General features: G+C 44.7%; 1 protein-coding gene across 1 annotated transcript; it reads right to left on the bottom strand.

Annotated features, from left to right (window-relative positions):
• Positions 1-7,551: 7,551 nt before the first annotated feature.
• Positions 7,552-19,540, bottom strand: LOC136621278 (speedy protein 1-A-like). The gene is made up of 8 exons (XM_066596661.1): positions 19,337-19,540; positions 11,649-11,780; positions 10,959-11,021; positions 10,132-10,280; positions 8,868-8,926; positions 8,348-8,430; positions 8,070-8,238; positions 7,552-7,983 (listed from the first exon to the last, which is right to left on the bottom strand). Exons 1-8 carry the CDS (start codon positions 19,429-19,431, stop codon positions 7,786-7,788), a joined length of 948 nt encoding a protein of 315 aa, XP_066452758.1. The 5' UTR covers positions 19,432-19,540; the 3' UTR covers positions 7,552-7,785.
• Between the last annotated feature and the right edge of the window lie 5,102 nt (positions 19,541-24,642).

Genomic DNA, 24,642 nt, shown 5'->3' with positions numbered 1-24,642 from the left:
ATAACCTGCATGTCCTATACATTATTTATAAGAGGAAAAGATCAAATGAGGGAACAAGACGGCGGCTGATGGCAAAATAAAATCACAGCTAGTTCCCTTGGTAGACTCAAGCCCCTTGTGCAACTCTTAACCGATGATGGTAAATGTCTTGGCTTGGAGTTGGGTGGTCGCTGATTAATATTAAACACTCATTATGAAGAACAACTTTGTTCAGTGCCTTAATAGCAGCCTGCAAATGGAAATGTCCAATAGACATGTCTCTCAATAATAGTTGTATCGGATGGGTCACGGAAAAGTAGCCTAGCACTGCACTCTTATGAAAGCTGTCTGTAAGAAAACCTGTCTTTGTTGTCCATAGCAACCAATCACAGTGCAGCTTTAATTTCTTATACTACATAACCTAGGGGGACATTTGCTATGTATTCTACGTCAGAATACTGGCATCGAAAAGTCGCAAATTTTTGAGCAAGGCTCGCTTGTACAAAAATGTTGTGACTTTTCTTCCTCTCGCGCCGGCCTTGCCACTTTTTAAAGAAATGGGCAGGGCTTGTCGGGAGGGGGAGTGGCTGAACCAACCGATTTATGTATAATTTATGCCTGAAACTAGCGCAAATTATGCCGGAAATGTACACCTGGTCAGCACCAGGCATACATTTTTATGAAGGTGCAATGAGGTGTAGGGGATGCACTGGATACAAAAGAAGTGTGCGCCCATTTATGCATTCAGCGCACCGTGCACAAGGGAAAATCATACTAAGCCGGGTGGATCAGCACAATTACTGTGATACCAAGTTTATAAAGAGTTTTCTATTTTTTACTACTTTTGCACAATAAAAACCTGTTTTTAAAGTAAAACAATTGAATCTGCTTCACCGCATTCTAAGCCTCTTAACATTTTTATTTTTCTGGCTCTGTGAGGTTTGATTTTTGTGGGAAGAGTTGTAGTTTTTATGGGAGGTACATGTGACTTTTAGATTACTTTTTATTACATTTCTGGGAGGCGAACAACATAAAAATAACAATTCTAGCATAATTTTTTTAAATTATTTTTACGGCCTTCACCATGTGAGATAGATATTAAAATATTTTCATTGTTGGAGTTATTAAGAACTCAGTAATACCTATTATGTAAGTGTTCACCAACCTTTTCAGCCTTGGGGCACCACTGGGAAAAAATTTTTAGGGCACGGCATCCCAAAGAGGTGTGGCAGTTGTGTGGTCAGGGGCGTGGCCAGGGTATGGCTTATTACAACATATGATTTTTACCTCCATCTTTATAAAAAGGATGGGTCTGTTTAAAAAACACACAAGGAAGAACGCTGGATGGGCTATTGATATACATTATATATAAAATTAACGTGTTGTGGAATTAAATCCCGCACCTCATGTCAGTGTCCACACGGGTTTTGTACAGATTGTTTCCACACCATGGGGATGATTTTCAAAATCTCATCCCCTTTGCTATTACAGCTACTATAAATTCCACAACTAATCCGCCCCGTGTAATAATAGTGCCCCCCCCATGTTGGTGGCCCCACTAGTAATAGCGATCCCCTATATTGGTGGCCCCACTAGTAATAGCGACCCCCCCCTATATTGGTGGCCCCACTAGTAATAGTGACCCCCACTTATATTGGTGGCTCCACTAGTAAAAGCGATCCTCTATATTGGTGGCCCCGGTAGTAATGGCGACCCTCTATATTGGTGGCCCCGGTAGTAATAGTGACCCCCTATATTGGTGGCCCCACTAGTAATAGCGACCCCCTATATTGGTGGCCCCACTAGTAAAAGCGCCCCCCTATATTGGTAGCCTCGGTAGTAATGGCAACCCCTATATTGGTAGCCCCGGTAGTAATGGTGACCCCCTATATTGGTGGCCCTGGTAGTAATGGTGACCCTCACAGTGGCCTTGGTAGTAATTATTGCGGCCCCGGCAGCAATAGATGACCCCTATTGCAGCTCCGACAGCAATAGGTGACCCCTATTGCAGCCCTGGTAGTATTAGTGACCCCCTATTGCGGCCCCAGTAGTAATAGGTGACCCCAGCAGTGATAGCGAACCCAATTGCAGCCCCAGTAGTAATAGCGAAACCTATTGCAGACCCACTACAGGGGACACGAGGACAGTGGCAGCGGCCCCAGTAAAGGGGGTAGTGAGAGGGGGAATGGAGTTGGAAGACAACTGGTGATGGCGGCCCCAGTAAAATGCCATGTGACAGCAGGGAGCGGAGGTGGGACAGGACTGCCGCCGGGAGTGAGGCCGGTGTGTTGTTCTGCTCACTGGCTTCTGTAGCAGCTGCACCTCTCTCAATGCCGCCACTGCTTTCCCTAACGCCCAGACAAACAAGTTTCTGACTGACTGCCAGGACCTGTGAGCCTGATGACGAGCAGGAAGCTGGCGGCCAGTCAGCATCAGGGGGCGTCAACCCCTTGTCAATCTTGTCTCCATCAGGACTTCCTGGTGGTGACAAGATACAATAATACCAATGTGATTTCCAGCCAGAGAGCTGTGGCACCCCAGTTGGGAATCACTGTATTATGTGTTGGCTTTTAAAAAAATTGAGGAGTATTTTGTCTAAATTTTATTTAAATCGGAATTTTGCAGGGAAAAATATGTATTTTTTTTAACTGGATTTTTTTGCCTGTAAATTAAACTTTGTTGAACTTTTTTGTTGCTAAGGGGACTTGAAGGTGTGATCATTCAATCACTTTGATAATACTCTACATTACTTATTTTGTGCATTCTGCTATGCCTATAACAACAGCCAACTAGACTCTGTGGGAGACAGGGCCTAATAGCCTGAGCTAGATTGCACACATTTGTCAGGTTTCCAGGTGCCATGGGAACCCATTGGTACCTTGCGATTGCACTGCAGGGTGCTAATGGGTGACAGAATGAACACCTTCCCCTATTATCTGCTTACACACTGCAGTTGCTATTTATTATGGCATGGAAGGGGTTAAACTGCCAGAATCTACGTTTTCTCCATTCCTGGCTGTTAGAGCAGGATCCCGGCTGTCGGTAGTCAGCCAAGCCACTGCCTTAAAAAGCTGTATGTGCAGATTTAAAATCCATTTGTGAGGTCAGTAAAAAGGCGTATTGATGGTCACTAAAAGGTTAAAGGAAAAATTACTTCCCCACTTCAATCTGGTAATCAGAATAATTCCTGAATCACCGACACATCAGAAGTTATCAGAGACTGTAACATATAATATTGTATCGCTCAATAAAGGCCTCCAGGCCCCTCTTGTACTCTTCTAATGAGTTCGCCATCACCATGTCCTCAGGCAGAGAGTTCCACAGTCTCACTGCTCTTACAGTAAAGAACCCTCTTCTATGTCGATGTAGAAACATTCTTTCCTCTATACCTAGAGGGCGCACCCTTGTTACAGTTCTGGGTATAATAGATGATGGGAGAGATATCTGTATTGTCCCCGGATATATTTATACATAGTTATTAGGTCACCCCTCAGATGTCTTTTTTCTAAGCTAAATAACCCCAATTTTGATAACCTATCTGGGTATTGTAGTCCGCCCATTCCATTTATTAGTTTAGTTGCCGGTCTTTGTACCCGCTCTAGCTCTGATATGTTCTTCCTGAGTACTGGTGCCTAAAACTGTATACAATACTCCATGTGTGGTCTGACCAGTGCCTTGTAAAGAGGAAGCACAATGTTCTCATCATGTGCCCCTAGACCTCTTTTGATGCGCCTATGATCCTGTCTGCCTTGGCAGTAGCTGCCTGACACTGGTTGCTCCAGTTAAGCTTAGAGTTAACCAAAACCCCCAAGTCCTTTTCCATGTCAGCTTTGCCCAGTGGTTTCCCATTTAATGTGTAATGGTGGCATGCATTTCGTCTGCACATATGCATTACCTTACATTTATCAGTGTTAAACTCATTTGCCATTTTACTGCCCCCAACTTATCCAGATCCACTTGCAACCACATTCTGTATTCTCTTGTGTTAATTTCTTTACATTGTTTTGTATCATCTGCAAAAATAGCTATTTTACTTTACAAACCTTCTACCAGGTTATTAATAAATATATTAAAAAGAGTAGGGCCCAATACTGCCCCCTTTAGTACCCCTCTAGTAGCGGTGACCCCTCCAATATTGCCTCCTGTCCGCCTATACTTTTGCTACAGAAATGTTACTGGGGTCCACCTATACTTTGGCTACAGAAATGTTACTGGGGTCTGCCTATACCTTTTCTACTGAATGGTTTGAGGGGTTCGCCTATACTTTGGTACAGAAATGTTACTGGGGTCAGCCTATACTCTTGCTACAGAAATGTTACTGGGGTCAGCCTATACCCTTGCTACAGAAATGTTACAGGGGTTCGCCTATACTTTTGCTACAGAAATGTTACTGGGGTCTGCCTATACTCTTGCTACAGAAATGTTACTGGGGTCTGCCTATACTTCTGCTACAGAAATGTTACTGGGGTTCGCCTATACTCTTGCTACAGAAATGTTACTGGGGTCTGCCTATACTCTTGCTACAGAAATGTTACTGGGGTCAGCCTATACCCTTGCTACAGAAATGTTACAGGGGTTCGCCTATACTTTTGCTACAGAACTGTTACTGAGGTCTGCCTATACTCTTGCTACAGAAATGTTACTGGGGTCTGCCTATACTTCTGCTACAGAAATGTTACTGGGGTTCGCCTATACTCTTGCTACAGAAATGTTACTGGGGTCAGCCTATACCCTTGCTACAGAAATGTTACAGGGGTCAGCCTATACCCTTGCTACAGAAATGTTACAGGGGTCTGCCTATGCTTCTGCTACAGAAATGTTACTGGGGTTCGCCTATACTCTTGCTACAGAAATGTTACTGGGGTCAGCCTATACCCTTGCTACAGAAATGTTACAGGGGTTCGCCTATACTTTTGCTACAGAAATGTTACTGGGGTCTGCCTATACTTTTGCTACAGAAATGTTACTGGGGTCTGCCTATACTTCTGCTACAGAAATGTTACTGGGCTTCGCCTATACTCTTGCTACAGAAATGTTACTGGGGTCAGCCTATACCCTTGCTACAGAAATATTACAGGGGTCTGCCTATGCTGTGGGTACACAAAGACTTCCTATTGCGGTGTTTTACCTATCTGGCACAAATACACTGACTGACTAGGGCAGAAATGTGGGCCGAGGCCGAAGTCCTTGGTGGGGTGAAACTCTGCCATGTTTGGGCGCTCTGATTTCTTTCTGTGTAATACCATCTTTGTGCACCGACAGCATAGGCGAGCCCAAGGAACTCAAAGACTTCCCATTGTAGTGTTGAGCTATCTGACACCTACACAGAATGAATTGTGTGGGAACACATGGATTTCCCATTGCTATGTAACTTGCGGCACCTTGGGTCACACAAGGTGAAGGCTGGGACCGAGCCTGACCCAGGGCCCGCTCACGTACTTCCCACACAGAGTGTTGCGGGTCCTACCACGGTCATGGTTTCTCGGCCTTATTAAGCCACCTCCTCCTCCTGCTTGGCGTCTGGGAATCAGTGCTGGGCAACATGTATTTTCTCTTATGTTACCACAGTTGTCTGAGACACTGGTTTGGGCCAAACAAAAGGAGCATTACTGCATTAATGAGACATTTACAGCTGCACTAGCATCTTAGTCCGCTTTATGCCCACGATTACTGAGGGTGTGTGCCGAGGTTGAGGTCCTTGGCAGGGTGAAACTGCCTTGTTTGCCGCTCTGATTTCTTTATGTGTAATACTTTCCTTGCGTTTCAGGGGCTCGCCTATGCTGTGGGTGCACAAAGACTTCCCAATATGTTGTTTTACCAGTCTGGAACAAATACACTGACTAGGGCAGAAATGTGGGCCGAGGCCGAGACCCTTAGCAGGGTGAAACTCTGCCATGTTTGAGCACTCTGATTTCTTCATGTGTAATACCATGCTTGAGTTCCTTGAGCTCGCCTATGCTGTGGGTGCACAAAGACTTAAAATTGCATTGTTTTACCTGTCTGGCACAAATACACTGACTGACTAGGGCAGAAATGTGGGCCGAGGCCGAAGTCCTTGGCGGGGTGAAACTCTGCCATGTTTGGGCACTCTGATTTCTTCCTGTGTAATACCATCTTTGTGCACCGACAACATAGGCAAGCCCAATTTACTCAAAGACTTCCCATTGTGCTGTTGAGCTATCTGACACCTACACAGAATGAATTGTGTGGGGACACATGGATTTCCCATTGCTATGTAACTCGCGACACCTTTGGACACACAAGGTGGAGGCTGGGACCGAGCCTCACCCTGGGCCCGTTCACGTGCTTCCCACATAGAGTATTGCTGCATTGTGGAGATGTGTAGAAGTGCTGGCACCTGAGTCCCCTTTATGCCCATGTTTGTGGCTCCTGACAATTTTGTGATGGAGGTGGCACGGGATTGGAATGATGATCGTACGTCAATTTATTATCAATTCACAACAGCATTGTGGCTATCGCCCACACTTTCAAAGAGGGTCACTGTCTAGCCCTGCCAGCCCTCTGCAGTGTGTGCCTCTGGTTCCTCCTCATCCATTACGCACCTATAAATAGACTTGAGGGTGGTGTGGCTATGAAGCGAGCGTGTGGTATGAGGCCAGCTGAACGCTGCGCAGGGAAAATTTTGTGTGCACTGTGGATGCAGGGTCGTGCGGGAGGGTTGGACAGCAATGCCAGCATGTAACCCAGGAGAAGAGGCAGCGGTGTCACCCGCAGGCAGTGATTGTCCTTGGTTGTAGGTAGCGTGGTACTTAGCTAAGATGTGCCAGCGCGTGTGCCTTGCTAATGAGAGTTTGTCCAAAGTAAATTGTTAGGGGGGTGACGCCAGACTCTTGCCCCCATTTTGGCTTAATAGTGGGACCTGGGAGCCTCAGATGCAGCCATGCATGCTGCCCCTGCCCTTCCCTATCCGTTACTGTGGTGTTTTCATGACTTTCTGATGTTTTCTGGTGTTTGATAAGTCATCAGCTATGCGGAGCATCGGTCCCATACAAAAATGCTCGAGTCGCCCATTGACTTCAATGGGGCTCGTTATTCTAAACGAGCTCTCGTGCATTACGAAAAGTGCGAATCGAGCAATGAGCACCCGAGCATTTTGGTGCTCGCTCATCTCTATTAAAAACGCATCGAACAAAAAATCACAAAGTACGAACTTGTGATGCGTTTTTAACATTAGAAAGTCCCATTGACATTCGCTTAAAAAAACGCTGCGATATTTCATGAAAAAAAAATGTACAGGAAAAACGCTAGTCTGCAGGGACCCTTACTCCCATGTGCTGGTCTTCCTCCTTCACCTTTAGAGACTTTTGAGCTTGAACCATTCTGGCCTTTATATTTTACTTGGACCCACCTGACTCTGGGCAATTATCTTCCTAGCCCTCACCAGTCACTACTAGCCCCGGACCGCTTCCCAGCATGGGAATGCAGTCACACATGCAACTAACACTGGTCTCTATTACACAGAAAATGACATTTTACTTTCATACACAATAAGAATGACTCGGACAAGTATAGTAAGTTAAATAATATGAAATTTATTATAAATATGTTATGGTTGTTACCTCCTATCACTCACGGAGAGGGTACAGCAACACGCAGGACAGGAAAAACCCCCAGTGGAGGAAACCTGTAGGGAAACCATGGCCGCTGTACTGCCCTTCCTCCGGGCATACTAAGGGAGGGTAACACTATAAGATGTGTGCAAGACACAAGAACAGTGTGTGTGTGTGTTGTGTATATGTACCTTCTGGATCTTCTTTCTGGTTCCTAGTGGTCATTCCTCTTCCTTTATGGTTGATCTTCACACTTACCCCTTGCATGGAGTGAGAGATGCATGGTCCTACAAAGCATGCATGGTGGAAGGCTGCTCCATGGGCCGTAGGTGTTGACCTGCTGCACATTCCTCCTCAACATGGGAAAAGCGCGGCTGTGATGGATGGGCCTCTCTCTTCTCCATGCCCAGTGTAGAGGCTCTACTGCCATGACCTAGAATCAAACAATACATGGATAACATTATTATCACTGCAGAACCTTCATCACAGACTGAAGTGCTTTGAATCATTTGTACTAACCTGTTCACAGGTGTCCTGGTCCACCAAAGCTCTGAATCCAATCCGGAGGAGCAACAGGTTGCGATCGTGGAGTATTTGTTGTCTCTTCTCCATCCAGGTGTATCCGAAGGCCCATTGGTAGATTTCATGACGAAAGCTGACTTCCTCTTCCATCTGGTTGGCTAGGAATCTAGTAGAAAAAAAAGTTAAACAAAATGACGAACTGCTACTTATTTCATTATTCATTTTAGATCTTTTCATCAGCATGTATATACATAACTGTTATAAAAGAAACTCACAGAGCTGCAAAGAAGTTCTTATGATATTCTTGGGTCTGCAGTCCGGCTCTGATGAAATAAACGAAGACCATCGCCAGGAGATACTAGTGGGATGAGGAGGACAGTTAGAACTTTTTAGTGCCACCTGTTTTTCGTATTGAAGAGCCTTTCTGTATCCTGTCTACCTCCATAAATGTGTTACTGATTAAAAGTGTAGACCCATTGGACCAACCAACCAGCCTGGCCTAGACCAGTCCTGGTGTGGTTGGCAGCTAGCTCCTGCAGTAAGAGTGACTGCTACCAGGAAATAAGAGTCTGACCCTGGGCTGCAAAGGGAATGGGAAGACCCCTACCTACAAGCAAGGTGATTTCCCCAATAAGGGCAGCCCTGCACTGGAACCTCAGGTCTATCTCTGATGGGGTATTGATTGCAGTGACTGGCAGCAGACAGACATGCATGCAGATGCAGGAAAGGACAGGGGCAAACCATAAAACAGGAATGGGAACTGACAGAAAACAAATATACTCAAACTCATATTACCTTGTCGGAAATCCTCATACAGCTGTCTAAGGTAAGAAATGTCCGGATGTTTGGATCCTCTAGGAAAACAGGACAAATATCAATATTATGGGAAAATGGAATCCACTGGCTGAACGGATCCATTTTATGAAAGAGCCAACAAATGGACCTCATTGAATATAATGGGGTCTGTTCAGTTTCTGTCTGTCTCTAGAATATATCTATGCAGTGGTACCTGGGGATGCAAGTGCCTCAGCTTGTGAGTTTTTTGACTTGCGAGCAGGCTCTCTCCTGAATTTTTGCTCTGATTTAAGAGCGAAAACTTGGGTTACGATGTCTAATACTCATAAGGTAAATTCAAAAATAGAAAAAAGCGGCTTGTGTGAGACAATCTAGACCTTTATTAATTTAGTGCCTGTGTATCAGAACCAAACCGCAGGACGCGTTTCGGCCCGAAGTGGACCTTGGTCAGCTAACTTTTGCAATAGGCATCACTTCATTAAAAACCATGTGCAATTAAAAACATAGAGAGACAGCTGACATTTAACTCTCACTGCGCCGATGTATTATGACTAAGATGTTATACAATATGATGCAGTATAAATCACCTGGGGGGTAGGAACAAAGGGGATATCAGATACAGAAATACACATAAATAGCTGTAATAATGGTTACTCAAATTGTAATAAATAAATTCCTGACTATATAACACCATCAGAAACGAGTGCATAATGACAACAATTAATAATTAAATCAGGATAAAAAGCTTAGATATAAGATTGAATATATGATCTCATGTAATTGAAAAATCAGCATAATAAAATATCTATATGATATAGCTGAAACATAAAATTATCACAACACAGAAAAGAATATTTAATTGGAATGTCATCAATGAGGAACCCATTAATGGCGTTTAAATACATTTCATTGCCCCTCATCTGCCATAGACTATACCAGTAGCAATAATTTTAGAGTTTAATTATTTGAGACAAATATGTGGGGAATGAGAGTGGTACGGGATCTCTCCCTGCGAGGAGACAAACTGTTCAAAATGTTTTACCCTGTTTATTTCTTACAAAACCAATAAAAACCTGATTTATAAAAAAAAAAAAAAAAAAAAATACATTTCATTGGGGAAAAGTGCTTTGACATACGTGTTTTTTGGCTTAAGAGCTCCGTCCTGGAACGGATTAAACTGGTATGTCAAGGCACTACTGTATATGATGGTGTTCTGTAGACCTTGTCCAACACTAGAAGCATTGGAAGGAGTAATGTGTTTTACCAAGCACGCTGAAGAATGCGGCCATCTCCTCATGCTGTAGGGAACGGTCCTCCTTCCTCCTCTTCTGCGGGCGCTCTTGAACCTCTTCGTCGCACGGACTGCGCTCTCTCTTCCTCGTCCAGCCGCTGTCTCCTCCTCTTCCTGGGAAGCTGAAAGAGGAGGAAATATTATCATGAAGATGTAGGGCTGCGGCTCCTCCTGCAGATTTATATACATTTATCATACTAGAGGCCGACACTATATGATACTGAATCCCCATTCCTCTGCCGGGTAAGGGGGCCTTTCCACGTTTTTTTAATGCTGCGATAAGACTGCGCTTTTTTAATTCGAATGTCAATGGGATTTTTTAATGTTAAAAACGCATCGCACAAAAACCGCAAGTTTGTACTTTGTGATTTTCATGTGATGCGTTTTTAACATTATAAAGTCCCATTGACATTCACATTAAAAAAATGCAACATTAACGCAGCGCAAAAAAGCGCAAGTGGAAAGGCGCCCTAACTTACACTAAATGTATTATACATTTCACTACATGGGGATCATTACGGGGCTAAAACTGAAATAACGATGAATTAGTGTCTATTCTATCATGCTGACTCTTGTATGGCGTCTCTAATCCTTACCGGGGGGAAGAGGAAAGGGAATATTCTGTAAGGACAAACACTTCAGAGGGAGTGAGTGGGAAAAAATGAAAAATACAGAAATACCTTTTTCTGCTCTTGGAGTCGACCCCCCCCCCCCCCCCCCCAAATAAAAAAAATAAAAAAAATAGGCACTGGACCTCTGCCGCCTGCTGCCCAGACACTATAATAAACGTCATAGCTTACCTGGATCCCACGTCGTCTCTCCCAAACAGGTATCGCAGGAACTTGATGATGGCGTCCATAATCCTTAACAGCGGAAATGAAAATAAATTATTCTGTTAGCACCAACTATTCACAGATAAAAGGGCAGATTTCTGAAATTGTCTGAAAGAAAAACTGTCTTAGTTGCCCCTAGCAACCAACCAAAGATCAGCTTCCATCTTACCATAGCAGAATACATAATGAAAGCTGCTCTGTGATTGGTTGCTAGGGGCAACTAAGACAGTCTTTCTTTTGGACAGTTTTCTAAATCTGCCCTTACATGTCCACCATAACTACAGTGTGGGTCCCTATAGGCCCTGTCACTGCATTAGTATATGTCCTGTCCCTCCCTGTATAATAACTGACCACCATAATAAACTTCACAGCTATATTCATACAGTCACCCAAATATCTTCAGATTGATTCAGAAATATATAAAAACCTCCATATTTATTTATTATTACCTAAATATCTTCATATTTATCATTCAGCCCCAAATCCCTATTATTATTCACAATCCCCTAAACTGCCCATATTTATACATTTTAGTTTCCCCCTCTTCTGGTTAATCATATGGATCATTTACAGTTTCCCACTAACACAGGTGGACAAACTCTCACTACTACAAATACATAAAGCAGTAATAACATTGGTCACATTTTGGCCTCTTACCTTTCTTGGTTGTCAGTTGGTGGTAAATCCTCCTTCTTGTTGGTGGTAAATCCTCCTTCTTGTTGGTGGTAAAGCCTCCTTCTTGCTGATGATAATCCGCGTCTCAATCGAAAACACAAGTTTTGCAAATCGCTGTGAGAACAAAGGGAGCCGGTCTATTCTCTATAAAGAGCAATCGCTGACTGGCACCAACTGACGTTTTCCTTTGCGGTTTGAATCCAAATCCTGCGATTCTATTGGCTGCTGCTGTTGGCATGTACCATGATGGCTCAGACCGCAGGTGATGTAAAGGGAAGCTGCACTCTTATCTCACCTTACATGGTCACAAATGTGTTTTTTGGGTGGTCCAGATTTGTCACTATGTGCCCATTGGTGGCGCCAGGCCAGCAGTATTAAAGGGATGGCTCTGACATGGCAGGTTCACTTTCTCATATAACATCTCTCCCTCCATGCAGCTACTTCTAAGTACCTTGGAGCTTTGTGATACTTACAGTCAGGGTGCTTTAACCCCTTCAGTGCCGGGTTTCTTACCACCCTGTCAGACCTACCAGGGCAGGTTTTTTAAATGGGCTAGTCATTTAATTTCACCTAATTTTCCAGTCGCTTTCCAAGAGCCATAACTTTTTCATTTTTCCATTGACACAGCCATTTGCGGGACAAGTTGTATTTTTTGATGGCATCATTTTGGGGTATATATCATGTATTGCATAACTTTTGTAAAAAAAAATGTAGGGAGATTGGGGGAAAAAAAGAAATTCTGCCCTTTGTTTTTTGGATTTCATTTTTAGGCTTTCAGCGTGCAGAATAAATAGTGTGATAACATTATTCTCTGAGTCAACATGATTCCGGCGATACAAAGTTTATACAGTTTTTTAATGTTTTGCTATTTTTGTACATTTTAAACTTTTTTTTTCTTCAAGGTTTGTTGTTGTGTCGCCACATTCAGCCGTACTAATTTTCTTTTCCCATTACCAGAGCTCTAGAAGGCCTTGTGTTTTACGGGATGAACTCTAGTCTTTATTTATCTAATTTTTGGGAACATGTAAAATTTTGATCCTTTTTTTTAGGGTCAAGATGAACAAAATCTGGACTTCTGGCATGTTTTTCTTATTTTTCACTGCATTCTCTGAGCAGTATAAATAATATATTAACATAATTCTACAGGCCAGTACGATTATGCCAATACCAAATTGTAATAGTTTTTTTCATTTTCGTTACTTTTCACACATTTTAAAAAAAAGATTATTTTTTTTATCGCTGCATTCAAAGACCCCTAGCATTTTATTTTTTGTTATCAACAGAGCTATGTAAGGGTTTTTATTTTGCGGGATGAGTTGTACTTTTTATTAGTACCATTTGTTGATCCGAGCAGCATTTTGATCACTTTCTATTCCGGTTTTTGTATGGTGAGATAGGCTAAATTAACTATTTTTGCCACATGTTAATATTATTTTTTCCATGCCGTGCACCCTGCAGATTAAATAATGTGCTAACTTCCTTCTCTGGTTCATTACGAACGGAGGGATACCGCATGTGTAATGTGTTTTTAATTTTTAATCTTTTACAAAGTAAAAGGAGAAAGGTGGGGTTTGGGCATTTTTATTTTTTTCCATTTTTGTCCTTTTTATGGGACTTGCGTAATACTTAGAGATGAGTGAGCACCAAAATGCTCGGGTGCTCGTTGCTCGAGTCGAACTTTTCGTAATGTTCGAGAGTTCATTTCGAGTAACGAACCCATTGAAGTCAATGGGCGACTGGAGCATTTTTGTATGGAATCAATGCTCCGCATAGGTGATGACTTGTCAAACACCAGAAAACATCAGAAAGTCATGGGAACACCACAGAAACAGATAAGGAATGGCAGGGGCAGCATGCATGGCTGCATCTGAGGCTCCCAGGTCCCAGTATTAAGCCAAAATGAGGTCAAGAGTCTGGTGTCACCCCCCCTAACAATTTATTTCGGACAAACCCTCATTAGCAAGGCACACGCGCTGGCACATCTTAGCTAAGCACCACGCTACCTACAACCAAGGACAATCACTGCCTGCGGGTGACACCGCTGCCTCTTCTCCTGGGTTACATGCTGGCATTGCTGTCCAACCCCCCTGCACGACCCTGCGTCCACAGCGCACACAAAAGTTTCCCTGCGCAGCGTGCAGCTGCCCTCATGCCACACGCTCGCTTCATAGCCACACCACCCTCATGTCTATTTATAAGTGTGTACTGGATGAGGAGGAACCGGAGGCACACACTGCAGAGGGTTGGCAGGGCCAGGCAGCGACCCTCTTTAAAAGTGTGGGCAATATCCCACAATGCTGTTGAGAATTGATGATAAATTGACGTACGATCATCATTCCACTCCCATGCCACCTCCGTCACAAAATTGTCAGGAGCCGCAAACGTTGGCATAAAGGGGACTCAGGTGCCAGCACTTCTACACATCTCCACAGTGCAGCAATACTCTGTGTGGGAAGCACGTGAGCGGTGCCAGGGTCAGGCTCGGGCCCAGCCTCCACCTTATGTGACCCAAGGTGCCGCGAGTTACGTTGCAATGGGAAATCCATGTGTCCCCACACACTTCATTCTGTGTAGGTGTCAGATAGCTCAACACCGCAATGGGAAGTCTTTAAGTTCCTTGGGCTCACCTATGGCAGAGTTTCACCCCGCCAAGGACCTCGGCCCACATTTCTACCCTAGTCAGTCAGTGTATTTGTGCCAGACCGGTAAAACACCGCAATGGGAAGTCTTTGTGCACCCACAGCATAGGTGAGCAGAAGGAACTTAAAGATGGTATTACACATAAAGAAATTAGAGCGCCCAAACACGGCAGAGTTTCAACCCACCAAGGACCTCGGCCCACATTTCTACCCTGGTCAGTCAGTGTATTTGTGCTAGACAGGTAAAACACCTCTATGGGAAGTCTTTGTGCACCCACAGTGGGGCTGCAGCTACAAAGCTATACATTTGGCCCCACTGACATAAGGACATTACATATAATCTTTAAAAAGGTCTTGTTAGGTTGTGCTGCTGAGATCTGTTGTTCTACATGGGTTTCCAGGAGCGCAGCCCCACAGGTGGGGTTGATTAAGCTAGCTAGGTGTGAATTTCTCCAGCCAACCAATCAGCACTAGTCTGCTGCTCCTACATACCAGCTCCTCTGCTAGAGGCTGCTAGGCTCATCGTACTCAAAGAGTGGTCATAAATGGCTGCACGTTCAAGTGGAAGAATGTATCAAGTGGCGTACCACAAGGCTCTGTGCTCAGCCCAGTGTTGTCCAACATTTTTAAAAATGATCTGGAGAAGGGAAATGATGGGAAACATCAAATTTGCCGATGACACAAACCTAAGCGGGATAGCTAAAACTAGGGAAGAGAGAGGATTCAAAAAGATCTAAAAAATCTTGAAAAGTGGGCGGCAACTGATAGAATGGTATTTAACAAGGAGAAATGCAAAGTCCTACATGTGGGCAAGAAAAATGAAAAAATCACATACAGAATGGGATGAATTGGTCTAAGCAGCTGCACCTGTAAAACAGACTTGGGTATACTAATAGACCCATGGGCGGAGCGTCAGTGGGTGCTGGGGTCGCAATGGCGACCCGGCCCTTGAGCTTAAGGGGGCCCAGAGGTCGCCCTGCCCACCATTAACAAACATACATTCATCTTGCGCTGTCAGCCGTGCAGTCCAGCTGACAGGATGAGCCAGAGAGGAAGCCGGGGAGGGGTGAGGAGAAGGAGGGGCCCCGGGGGGATGCACGGCACAGCACTGTGTAACAGGATGATGTCGTCATCCCCCTGCTAACACAGTGCACGTTGGCTCCATATGTGCCCTGCTGATGCTGAGAAGTGACAGGGGTAACGAACTACAATTCATTCTGGTATGTGTGCTTTTAGGTGGATCATTTGCTTAGTGGGGAGGGCTTTTGGACTGAGGGGCAGCAAGGGTTAAAGTTCTGCTGTTCTACCTGAATGCTGCTATTGGACAGAGTGGGCTAGTGGGGAAGGGGACAACTTTGTACAATTCTTTTTTTTAGATCATTTTATATATACATATATATATATATATATATATATATATATATATATATATAGTCATACAATTTTATATAACTTGTCCTGGATCCCTTTTAAATTGAAACAGACCCACTAATCAGCTGAAGATTTCTTTTCCACCTTCAGAAACCCACCACTATTAATGTTTATTGTCAGGGGAAGCTGTAGCCAGTCAATTTAACCCCTTAGGCCGCCTGCAGACGGCGGGGTCGGATCCAGCTGCAAGAATTCTCGCAGCGGGACCTGACCCGAGCGTCTGCAGAGAGCACCGCGTACTCACCTGCTCCCGCGGCCCCGGATCTTTCATGTGGCGACTGCCAGGCAGCCGGCGCATGCGCAGAGCGGAGCCGGCGGCCAGTGAGTGACGTTTCTGTACGAGCCCCGCACAGAAATAGAGCTTGCCGCGATTTGTTTGCCGTGCGACATTTCAAGCGGCCAAATCGCGGCCGTCTGCATAGGATTGCGTTTGTTAACGCAATCCTACGGCAGCTTCCAGGGGCGGAAATTCTGCGGATAATCCCGCTGCAGAATCTCCGCCCGTGTGCAGGCGGCCTTAGTACCAAAGCCTCTTTGCGTCTTATTGACTAACTTTTTCAGTTCTTTTCATCGTCATAATCCAATGAGGGCCGTATGAGGGCTTGCTTTTGCAGGACAAGTTGCATTTTTTTAACCCCTAAAGGACATGGCTTATTTTGGGCAACGATTTTTAGCAGATTTTCATCTCCATTTTTCAAAAGCCATAACTTTTTAACTTTTGTGTCGCCGCAGCCATATAAGGGCCTGTTTCTTGCATGGCGAACTGTAGTTTTAATGGTGCTACTTTTACGTTCATAGACTATATTGTAAAACTTTTATTATTTTTTTTTATGATAACAGGGAGAGAAAACGCATAGATTTTTTTTTTCCCAGCATTAATTATGCAGCATAAATGACATAATCCATTTTTTTCTGCGCGCCAGTATGGTTACAATGATACCAAAATTTTAATATTTTTTTTTAGGTTTTTCTACTTTTCTGCAATAAAAACCCTTTTTTTGGAAATCTTTTTTTTTCTATATCGCTGCATTCAAAGTCCTGTAACTTTTTTATTTCAGGGCTCTATGAGGGCTTATTTTTTGTGATACGAGCTGTAGCTTTTATTGGTACCACTTTGGGGTATTTATGACTTTTTTTAATCACTTTTATTGCATTTTTTGGAAGGCTAAATGCTAAAAATTATCATTTTGCCTCTGTTTTTTAGCTTTTTTAAAATGCTTTTTGCCATACAAAATAAGACGCATGTTCAACTTTTTGTACACATCGTTATGGACGCATCAATACCAAATATGTGCCATTTTAATTTTTTTTACCTTTTTTATGCTAATATGAGAAAAAGCACAAAAAAGAGTTTTTTTCACTTTTTTAAACATTTTTTCTTTTTTGCACGTTTTGATCAGCTTTTTTTTACACCATCTGTGTCCCTCTGAGGGACTTAAAGCACTGCATTGATGATCACTGTGATAAGGCATGGCAGGACTTCTGTCCTGCCATCTCTCATCGCTTATACAGCGATCCCAGGCACTGGCAACAAAGGACGCCAGTATCTGGCATCCTGTTGCCATGGCAACAGGCCGGGCTCTCTACAATCTATATAGATCGCGGCAGGGAAGGGGTTAACAGCGGGGGGCGCATCTCTGATGCACCCCCGCTGCTGCAGCGGGAGGCCGGCTATGACTGATCTCGCGCTATTCCTGTGACGTAAGGGTATGTCATTTTGCGGGAAGTACCCCGCTCCCATGACGTACCCTTACGTCATGGGGAGGGAAGGGGTTAATAGTATAATTTTGGGGTACATACGCTTCTGATGTAGTGCTGTAAAATGGTGCATGCATCAAAATAAGGTCCCTTAACGCCTTAACTAACACATGACTAACACACCATGTCATATACAGTAGTATATATAGTATCTGACAAAAAAGAGATATCATTACCATACTACTAATAGTGCTCCTAACTACACTAGGTGTAGGTGTGCACTACAAGTAAATGGACCTCTCCAGCATTATTTCACTCTTAATGAAAATAAAATAAGTTTATATTTGTAAGCTTTTTCCCTATTATTACTGGGGGGCGGAGCTGTGGAGGGGCGGGGGAGCCCTAACTGAACTCTTGCACTCGGGCCCACAAGCCTGTAGGTACGCCCCTGCTCCTGTGGTACCCCACTACTAACTGTGAACCAATCAGAGTATGTGCCATTTATAGCCACCCTCTACTTTCGATCACTGAGCATCATAATACACACCTCAGCAGTTTCAGAACATCATAATTAGAGATGAGCGAGTATACTCGCTAAGGCACATTACTCGAGCGAGTAGTGCCTTAGCCGAGTATCTCCCCGCTCGTCTCTAAAGATTCGGGGGCCGGCGCCGGTGACAGGTGAGTTGCGCCGGGATGCGGGTGGGAGAGAGGGCGATCTCCCCTCCGTTCCTCCCCGCTCCCCGCCCTCCGCCGGCCCCCGAATCTTTAGAGATGAGCGGGGAGATACTCGGCTAGGGCACTACTCCAACGAGTAATGTGCCTTAGCGAGTATACTCTCTCATCTCTAATCATAATAAACACCTCAACTGCTGCAGAGCATCATAATATATACCTCAGTGGCTGCAGAGCGTCATAATCTTTGAGAGAATGAAATCCACTGTGAAAAACCGCAGCATAAATTGACATGCTTTCGATTTAAAACCTGTGCAAGTCAATCTATGCTGCAGATTGTCTTCATAGCATGTGGATATGATACCTGGAATCCCATCCACAAAGCTTGTACTATAAATGCTATGGATTTTCTACAGCTAATTCCACTGCAGAAAATCCACAGCAATTCTGACCTGTGGGAACACACCTGAAGCAGGGGTGTAACTAAAGGCTCATGGGCCAGGGTGCAAAAGTTTATCTTGAGGCCCCCCCAACTTCTCTTATCCTCTTCACGCAGAGGCGTAACTTGAAGCTCCTGGGCCCCAATGCAAAACCTGTAACAGGGCCCCCAACTAGAATGCTTTATTCATAGTACTGGGCTCCCTATATGGAGAAGAGAGGCCTAATAGGCCCCCTAAGGCTCCTGGGCCCGAGTGCAACCGCATCCCCTATAGTTATGCTAGTGCCCTGAAGGGTATTTTCTGTAAAGAAGTACCTGGGCATAATCTCTGAATTATCCCAAAAAAATGGTACCGAGAACCAGCGGAATTGAACGATGGTCAACACAATCAACTACAGCAAATGTACCTCCTCTACCCCCCAGTCCTGGGACAGAATCGTGTCCCAAACCCGGAGGGTCTCTTTAATATTCTATGCAGCTGGTTATATTGGCTTCTATGTCTTTGCAATTAATCACTAATATCATCTAATACATAACCAAACTTCCACCAGACCCTGTATTGTGTTTTTGGTTTTTCTGTATTGGTTTGTGCTTTATGTGTCAGTCTTAACTGCAGTTCTGGCATTCTATTTATCGATTCCAATTCTAGCCAAGAGGAATCCTCACTGATGCACAAAACAATTGCATTAGCAACTATCTAGTCATTTCTTGCTCCTGCATTTCAACCTACAACATTTGCGTTTCCCGACATTTCAGTTACACAACTCGCCGATGACAGTTTATTTTACCCGTGAGAAATACATCTCCCCATCTCCGTTCCACAGTTCCTGGTCTTGTCCTCATGTGAATATTTATATCTGCTGCAAAGGAATGCGTTTGACATCAAAGCTTTAACCCCTTCGCTGACGACTCCTGGCAATGAATTCGGAACATTCCAGGGCAACTGTGGCGTTAAGCAAGTTTAATACCCATCCAGGTATAGCTTAGTAATGCAAACTGGCAGTTGGTGAACAATATGACCTACTGACACCCTTATTGTTACATGAGGCAGAAGAGAGGGTTGGATCAGTTAGCCAGGCCCCGTGAATTCCTCAACCTAGTTAGGCCACTGTTACTAAACAAGCAAGATTTTCGGACGTCATATGGGATGTTCCCAGACAGCCCTACACAAGCCGAGGGCTTAGGGTTCTGACACAGACGTAGGACGGACAGAGAGTAGTAATACTGACGAAAGCGACTAACGAAAAAAAGAAAAACGTGCCGGAGAATTCTGGGTACACAGATGGTGGTTGAGAAAATTGTTTATAGTAAAAATATGCCAGACGTACAAGCATCCTTCACCGTGACAGGGTACGATGTTCTTTAGTGCTACGTGATGGATGTGCTAACATATGTTGTAAAAATTACAAGAAATAATGTAATAATTTGGAGATTTGAGGCAAATAATTATAAAACACAATCATACATTACGCACTTGCATACATTTCTATTCCCCAAGCTAAATATATATGGATGGGTGATTCTTCAGAGCTGAGAAATGTACTCATTAATCACAAACTGTTACTGAGTTCTGTGCAAAATGTTTTCACTTGGGAAAATTTACCATATTTTACAAGCTCACTGCAATAGTTTGAAATTGTAATCATTTTTGCTACTGCTCGGCTATTTAAAGGGGTGCTCCGATATAGCAAATTTCTTTTGTTCTAAAGAGCCGCTAATGATGAGCTGATCACAGGATGCCCGATTACGTGAACCCCTAGTAGGTACTGGTGTATCTTGACACCACCGGAAGCTAGGGGGTGACAGGTGTCACCAGGAGTGAACACCCCTGTCACTCCCCTAGCTTCGGATTGGCTGACAAGATACAGGAGTAATAGGCAGGGGAGGAGCAAGCAGGACACTGTGTATCCCGACTCAAAGTAGTGACTAGGGGCTGCGAGGTGGACGGCAACACTGAGCATTTGCCAGGCAGAACAAACCAGCAGCAGGAGTGGTGGCAGTTATCCGGCAGGGCTGCACAGAGGTGTGAGCCGGTGGTGAGCGAAGTCCGCTGGTGGGGAGCCTGTGCGCTGGGCTGTGGGCAGACACCTGAACCCCCTTCCTCCCCACCGGGGACTGTGACAGTGGAGAGGCCGCCGCTAGCAAAGATGCGAGAGCGGACCTGGCAGGGCAGCTGAGAGAGCCCGCCAGACAGCAAACTCCGAACACTCACATTAGCAGCAGGTAGATGCCAGCGGCACACTTATGGCAGTGGCCTCCTCTGGTGCAAGTGTGTGTGCGTGTATGTGTACCCACCGGCCAATCCAGAGCTGTGGGCGTTCCCTCTAGCTCCAGCAGGCCAGACTATGTCTCCACCCATTGCTGTGGTGGCGTCAAGATACACCAGTACCCCCTTATGTGGGATAACTTATCAGGAAATATTCAATTGTTCTACAGCACCCCCACAGGAGAAATTAATTATTGCAAGGTTATTTTTTTAGATCAATGAGATTACTGTGTAATGCATGGACACACCAGTTTCTCAAGAATGAGAAATGTTCTTTAGGCAGTGTTCACACGGGGCGTATTTTTGTCGGAAATCTCGCGGTTTGGCCGCAGCAAAAACCGCGAGATTTCCGCCGGGAGAACCGCCGCGGCGGCTTTGAAGCGGTCCGGCCGCATGCTTTTCCGTTGCAGCCGGCTCTCCCATAGAGGAGAGTGCGGCCATAACATAAATAAACAAAAAACCGACTGTAAACAGACATGCTGCTTCTTCCGAAACCGCGGCTGCGGCGGCCGCAGCTGTGGTTGCAACCGGATTTACCGCAGCGGATTAGCCATCCCGTGTGGACGAGATTTCTGAGAAATCTCATCCACATGGCTGGCTAATCCCAAGATTAGCGGCCGCGGGCGGTTTTACCGCGGGCGGATCTGCTGCGGCAAAACCGCAGCAAATCCGCCCTGTGTGAACCCAGCCTTAAAGCTGATCTCTATGCTGGATAATAGGTGAGGATCCTGAATGGAGAACTTTTTTCTATTCATGAATTCCCTAAATACCCACAGGGTAGGTGTATGAGAAAGGTAGCTCTTTTAAAGGGGTTATCCAAGGTTAGAAAAACAGGACTGTTTTCTTCAAGACACAGCATCACCCTTGTCCCATTTACTTCAGCGGAGCTGAGCTGCAATACCATACACAACTCTATGGTCAAGGGTGGCACTATGTTTGGAAGAAAGCATCTATGCTCTTCTAAGCTTGCACAACACCTTTAAAAGGTCCTTCCCTTCTAAATCAGACAGCCAGCAATAATAATGTTTTCTAACATATTACCAGTGCCGCCCCAAGTTTAGATAGCATCATGTGCAATTTAAAATTTTTTTTGGACCCTTTCCTTTCCTCATCATGAGAAAAAAAGCAGTCTGCCTGTATTCTGTTTGTGTATAAATCAGCAAGATAGCAGCATACCTACACCAGAACAGCTCAAAGAAGATATTTTCTAGCAAAACCAAGCTCATAACATAAATACAGCACCAAAACCAAGCTCATAACATAAATACAGTAGCACAACTAAGGTCGCCTGCAGACGGGCGGGTCGGATCCGGCGGCAAGAATTCTCGCCGCGGGACCCGACCCCAGTGCCTGCAGGGAGGAGCGCGTACTCACCCGCGCCTGGCGGCCCCGGCTCTTTCATGCGCCGGCTGCCGGGCAGCCGGTGCATGCGCAGACCGGAGCCGGCGGCCGGGTGAGTGACGTTTCTGTGTGAGGCTCTGCGAGCCCCGCACAGAAATAGAACATGCCGCGGTTTGTTTACCGCGCGACATTTCGCGCGGCCAAACCGCGGCGGTCTGCATAGGAGTGCGTATTGTAATGCACTCCTATGCAGGCTTTCAGTGGCGGAAATCCCGCGGATAATCCCGCCACGGGATTTCCCCCCGTGTGCAGGCGGCCTTAGCAATTGTATTGCAGGGGTGCTGATAGCAGTGCTTCAGAACATCAGAGGAGAAGAGACATAGCCAGGAAGCGGATGATTTTTTTAGTTCCTCAAGAGGCTGTTGCACAGGGGAAGAAGATCATCTGTATGGACAGACCTCAAGGAGTGGTCATACCCAGCCTATATCTGCCTAGTGCCCTACCAACAGTACTAGCTGGTGGCTGGCACCCTATGTGACCACATGGGTCATACATAGCTGAGGCTGGCCATGCATACTACTTCTGTTTGGCTCATTTTAGTTTATGGTTTGACTTGGAAAAAAACAATATTGGCTCCATTACAGCTTACATAGGGGGTAGTCAATCTTCCTAAAGACATACATGGCAAATCCACCTAGCTAGGCAGAAATATGTGTGGGAAGTATAACTGAATGATTTGACAAATGAGCCATTTAAAGGTGTTGGAACCTTGGCCACAGAAATAGCAGTCATATTGTTTTTAACTCAGCTGTCAGCTATGTTCATTAAAGGCATTGTCCAGTTATAAACTATTGATGGCCTATCCAAAGGATAGTTTATCAATAGTAGATAGGTGAGGGTCTCTCGCTCAAGATCCCTACCGATCAGCTGTTTGCCAGGCCAGTGCACTTAAGCAGTAAGTTGATTTCTACAGAAAATAGACAGCACTATTCTTACTATAGTGGCCAGGTTTGGTATTTCAGACAAAGTTCCCCTTCATTTTAATGGGAGCTTAACCTGCAATACCAAGTCTGGCCGCTACAGTAAGAATGGAGCTGTCTGCTTCCTACAGAAATTAAAGCTTGCTGGCTTTGGCAAATAGCTGATCAGCAAGGGTCCTGGGTGACTGAACCTGCCAATCTACAACTGATGATCTGTCCTGATGATAGGCCATCAATCGTTATATAACTGGACAACTTCTTCAAAGGATTGGTTACAGCTATTTAAAATTTAGATTGACCAAACACATTAGATATTTGTGTGCCGAAAGCTCATTCGACAGACCACTATCTCACCCATCAGCTGTATACACATGGATGCCTGGCTAAGAGTGTACGGGCTCCTGTCCATGGGCTAATTTTCACTGCGTTCCCCGTGGCGATAATCCGGCTGCGGGGAACGCAGTGACTGCACAACCCCCTGTCCACAAGCGGAGAATCATAGCGATTCTCTACTTGCGGCCGGCAAATCGCAGCATGCTGCAAATTGCTGCGATTCTCCGCGGTGAGCCTGTCAGATAGGCTCACTGCGGAGATCCGTCTGCTGGCTCCTGCTCCCCGGCAGAGTTTCGCCGCGGGATATTGCATCGCCCGTGGACAGGCAGCCTACATGTTCTGAATGTATAGATGTGAATAAGCTGCGGCTCATAGACACCTCTGGCAGCTGCTTATCTCCTCAAGAACAAAAAGATTGGGCCTATTGAAATCCAACTGCCTGATTCTTATCTCACCCTACATCCGCAGTTGGGGAAAAGTCAGGAAGCCCCTATACTAATTAGATGATCAGCTGAACTCACGGAAATCTGTATTTTTCTGCTAATATACGATACATTTAGTATACTGGTTCTACTAATGAAAATAAGACGCATGAGTATACAATGCCAACTGTACCAACCATTGTACTCCCAATGTCCCTCCATAGCCAATGTCAAAGGGCCCAAACTCCCCCTGTCTTCATATTCCAGGCCCTATAGCAGCCATAGGGTGGTTTTGCTGATGCTTATAATGTATTAGACTTCTTTTATGCATCTACTAATTAACCACTATGACTTCGAAGTTGGTCAAGTGTTTGCGAACAAGCGATACAATAAAGAACCAAGAGACTGCGTTGGATGTTTCCTCTCCCTTTATACTCAGAGGTTTTTTGCTTTGAAGATAACATTATTCTTTCTCCTTTCCTGTCATTCACAAAAGAATCCCTTTCGTAAGTGGGACTCTACTGCTCTCAGCTCAGGTAATTATTAATGTCACCCTGTCATTAGTTTTCACTGTTCTTGTACACATTATATAATGCTGACACTTGTAAACTGAGGCTCCCTGTCCTCTTCTAATTTGGTTAAAAAAAAAAGATCAACGACATTAGCTAATTACATCTAATTCCATAGATGCATTCACTTCTCTAAAGTCTTAATTACTAATCATTAAAATGAGTTATTGCTGGTGCCCATAC

This window comes from Eleutherodactylus coqui, chromosome 3 (genome assembly GCF_035609145.1).
Source record: "Eleutherodactylus coqui strain aEleCoq1 chromosome 3, aEleCoq1.hap1, whole genome shotgun sequence".
NCBI lineage: Eukaryota > Metazoa > Chordata > Amphibia > Anura > Eleutherodactylidae > Eleutherodactylus > Eleutherodactylus coqui.
Note: the sequence above shows the minus strand (reverse complement) of the source record. Positions and strands in the feature narration are given on the sequence as shown.

Bases quoted from the DNA above. Each gene is read 5' to 3' on its own strand.
- LOC136621278 (XM_066596661.1), bottom strand. From the start codon at position 19,431: ATGTCAAACGCATTCCTTTGCAGCAGATATAAATATTCACATGAGGAC. The intron at 8,927-10,131 runs GTAAAACACATT...CTGTTTTCCTAG, and splicing joins CGCATTCTTCAGCGTGCTTG to AGGATCCAAACATCCGGACA. The intron at 8,239-8,347 runs GTGAGTTTCTTT...TTTTTCTACTAG, and splicing joins AAGAACTTCTTTGCAGCTCT to ATTCCTAGCCAACCAGATGG.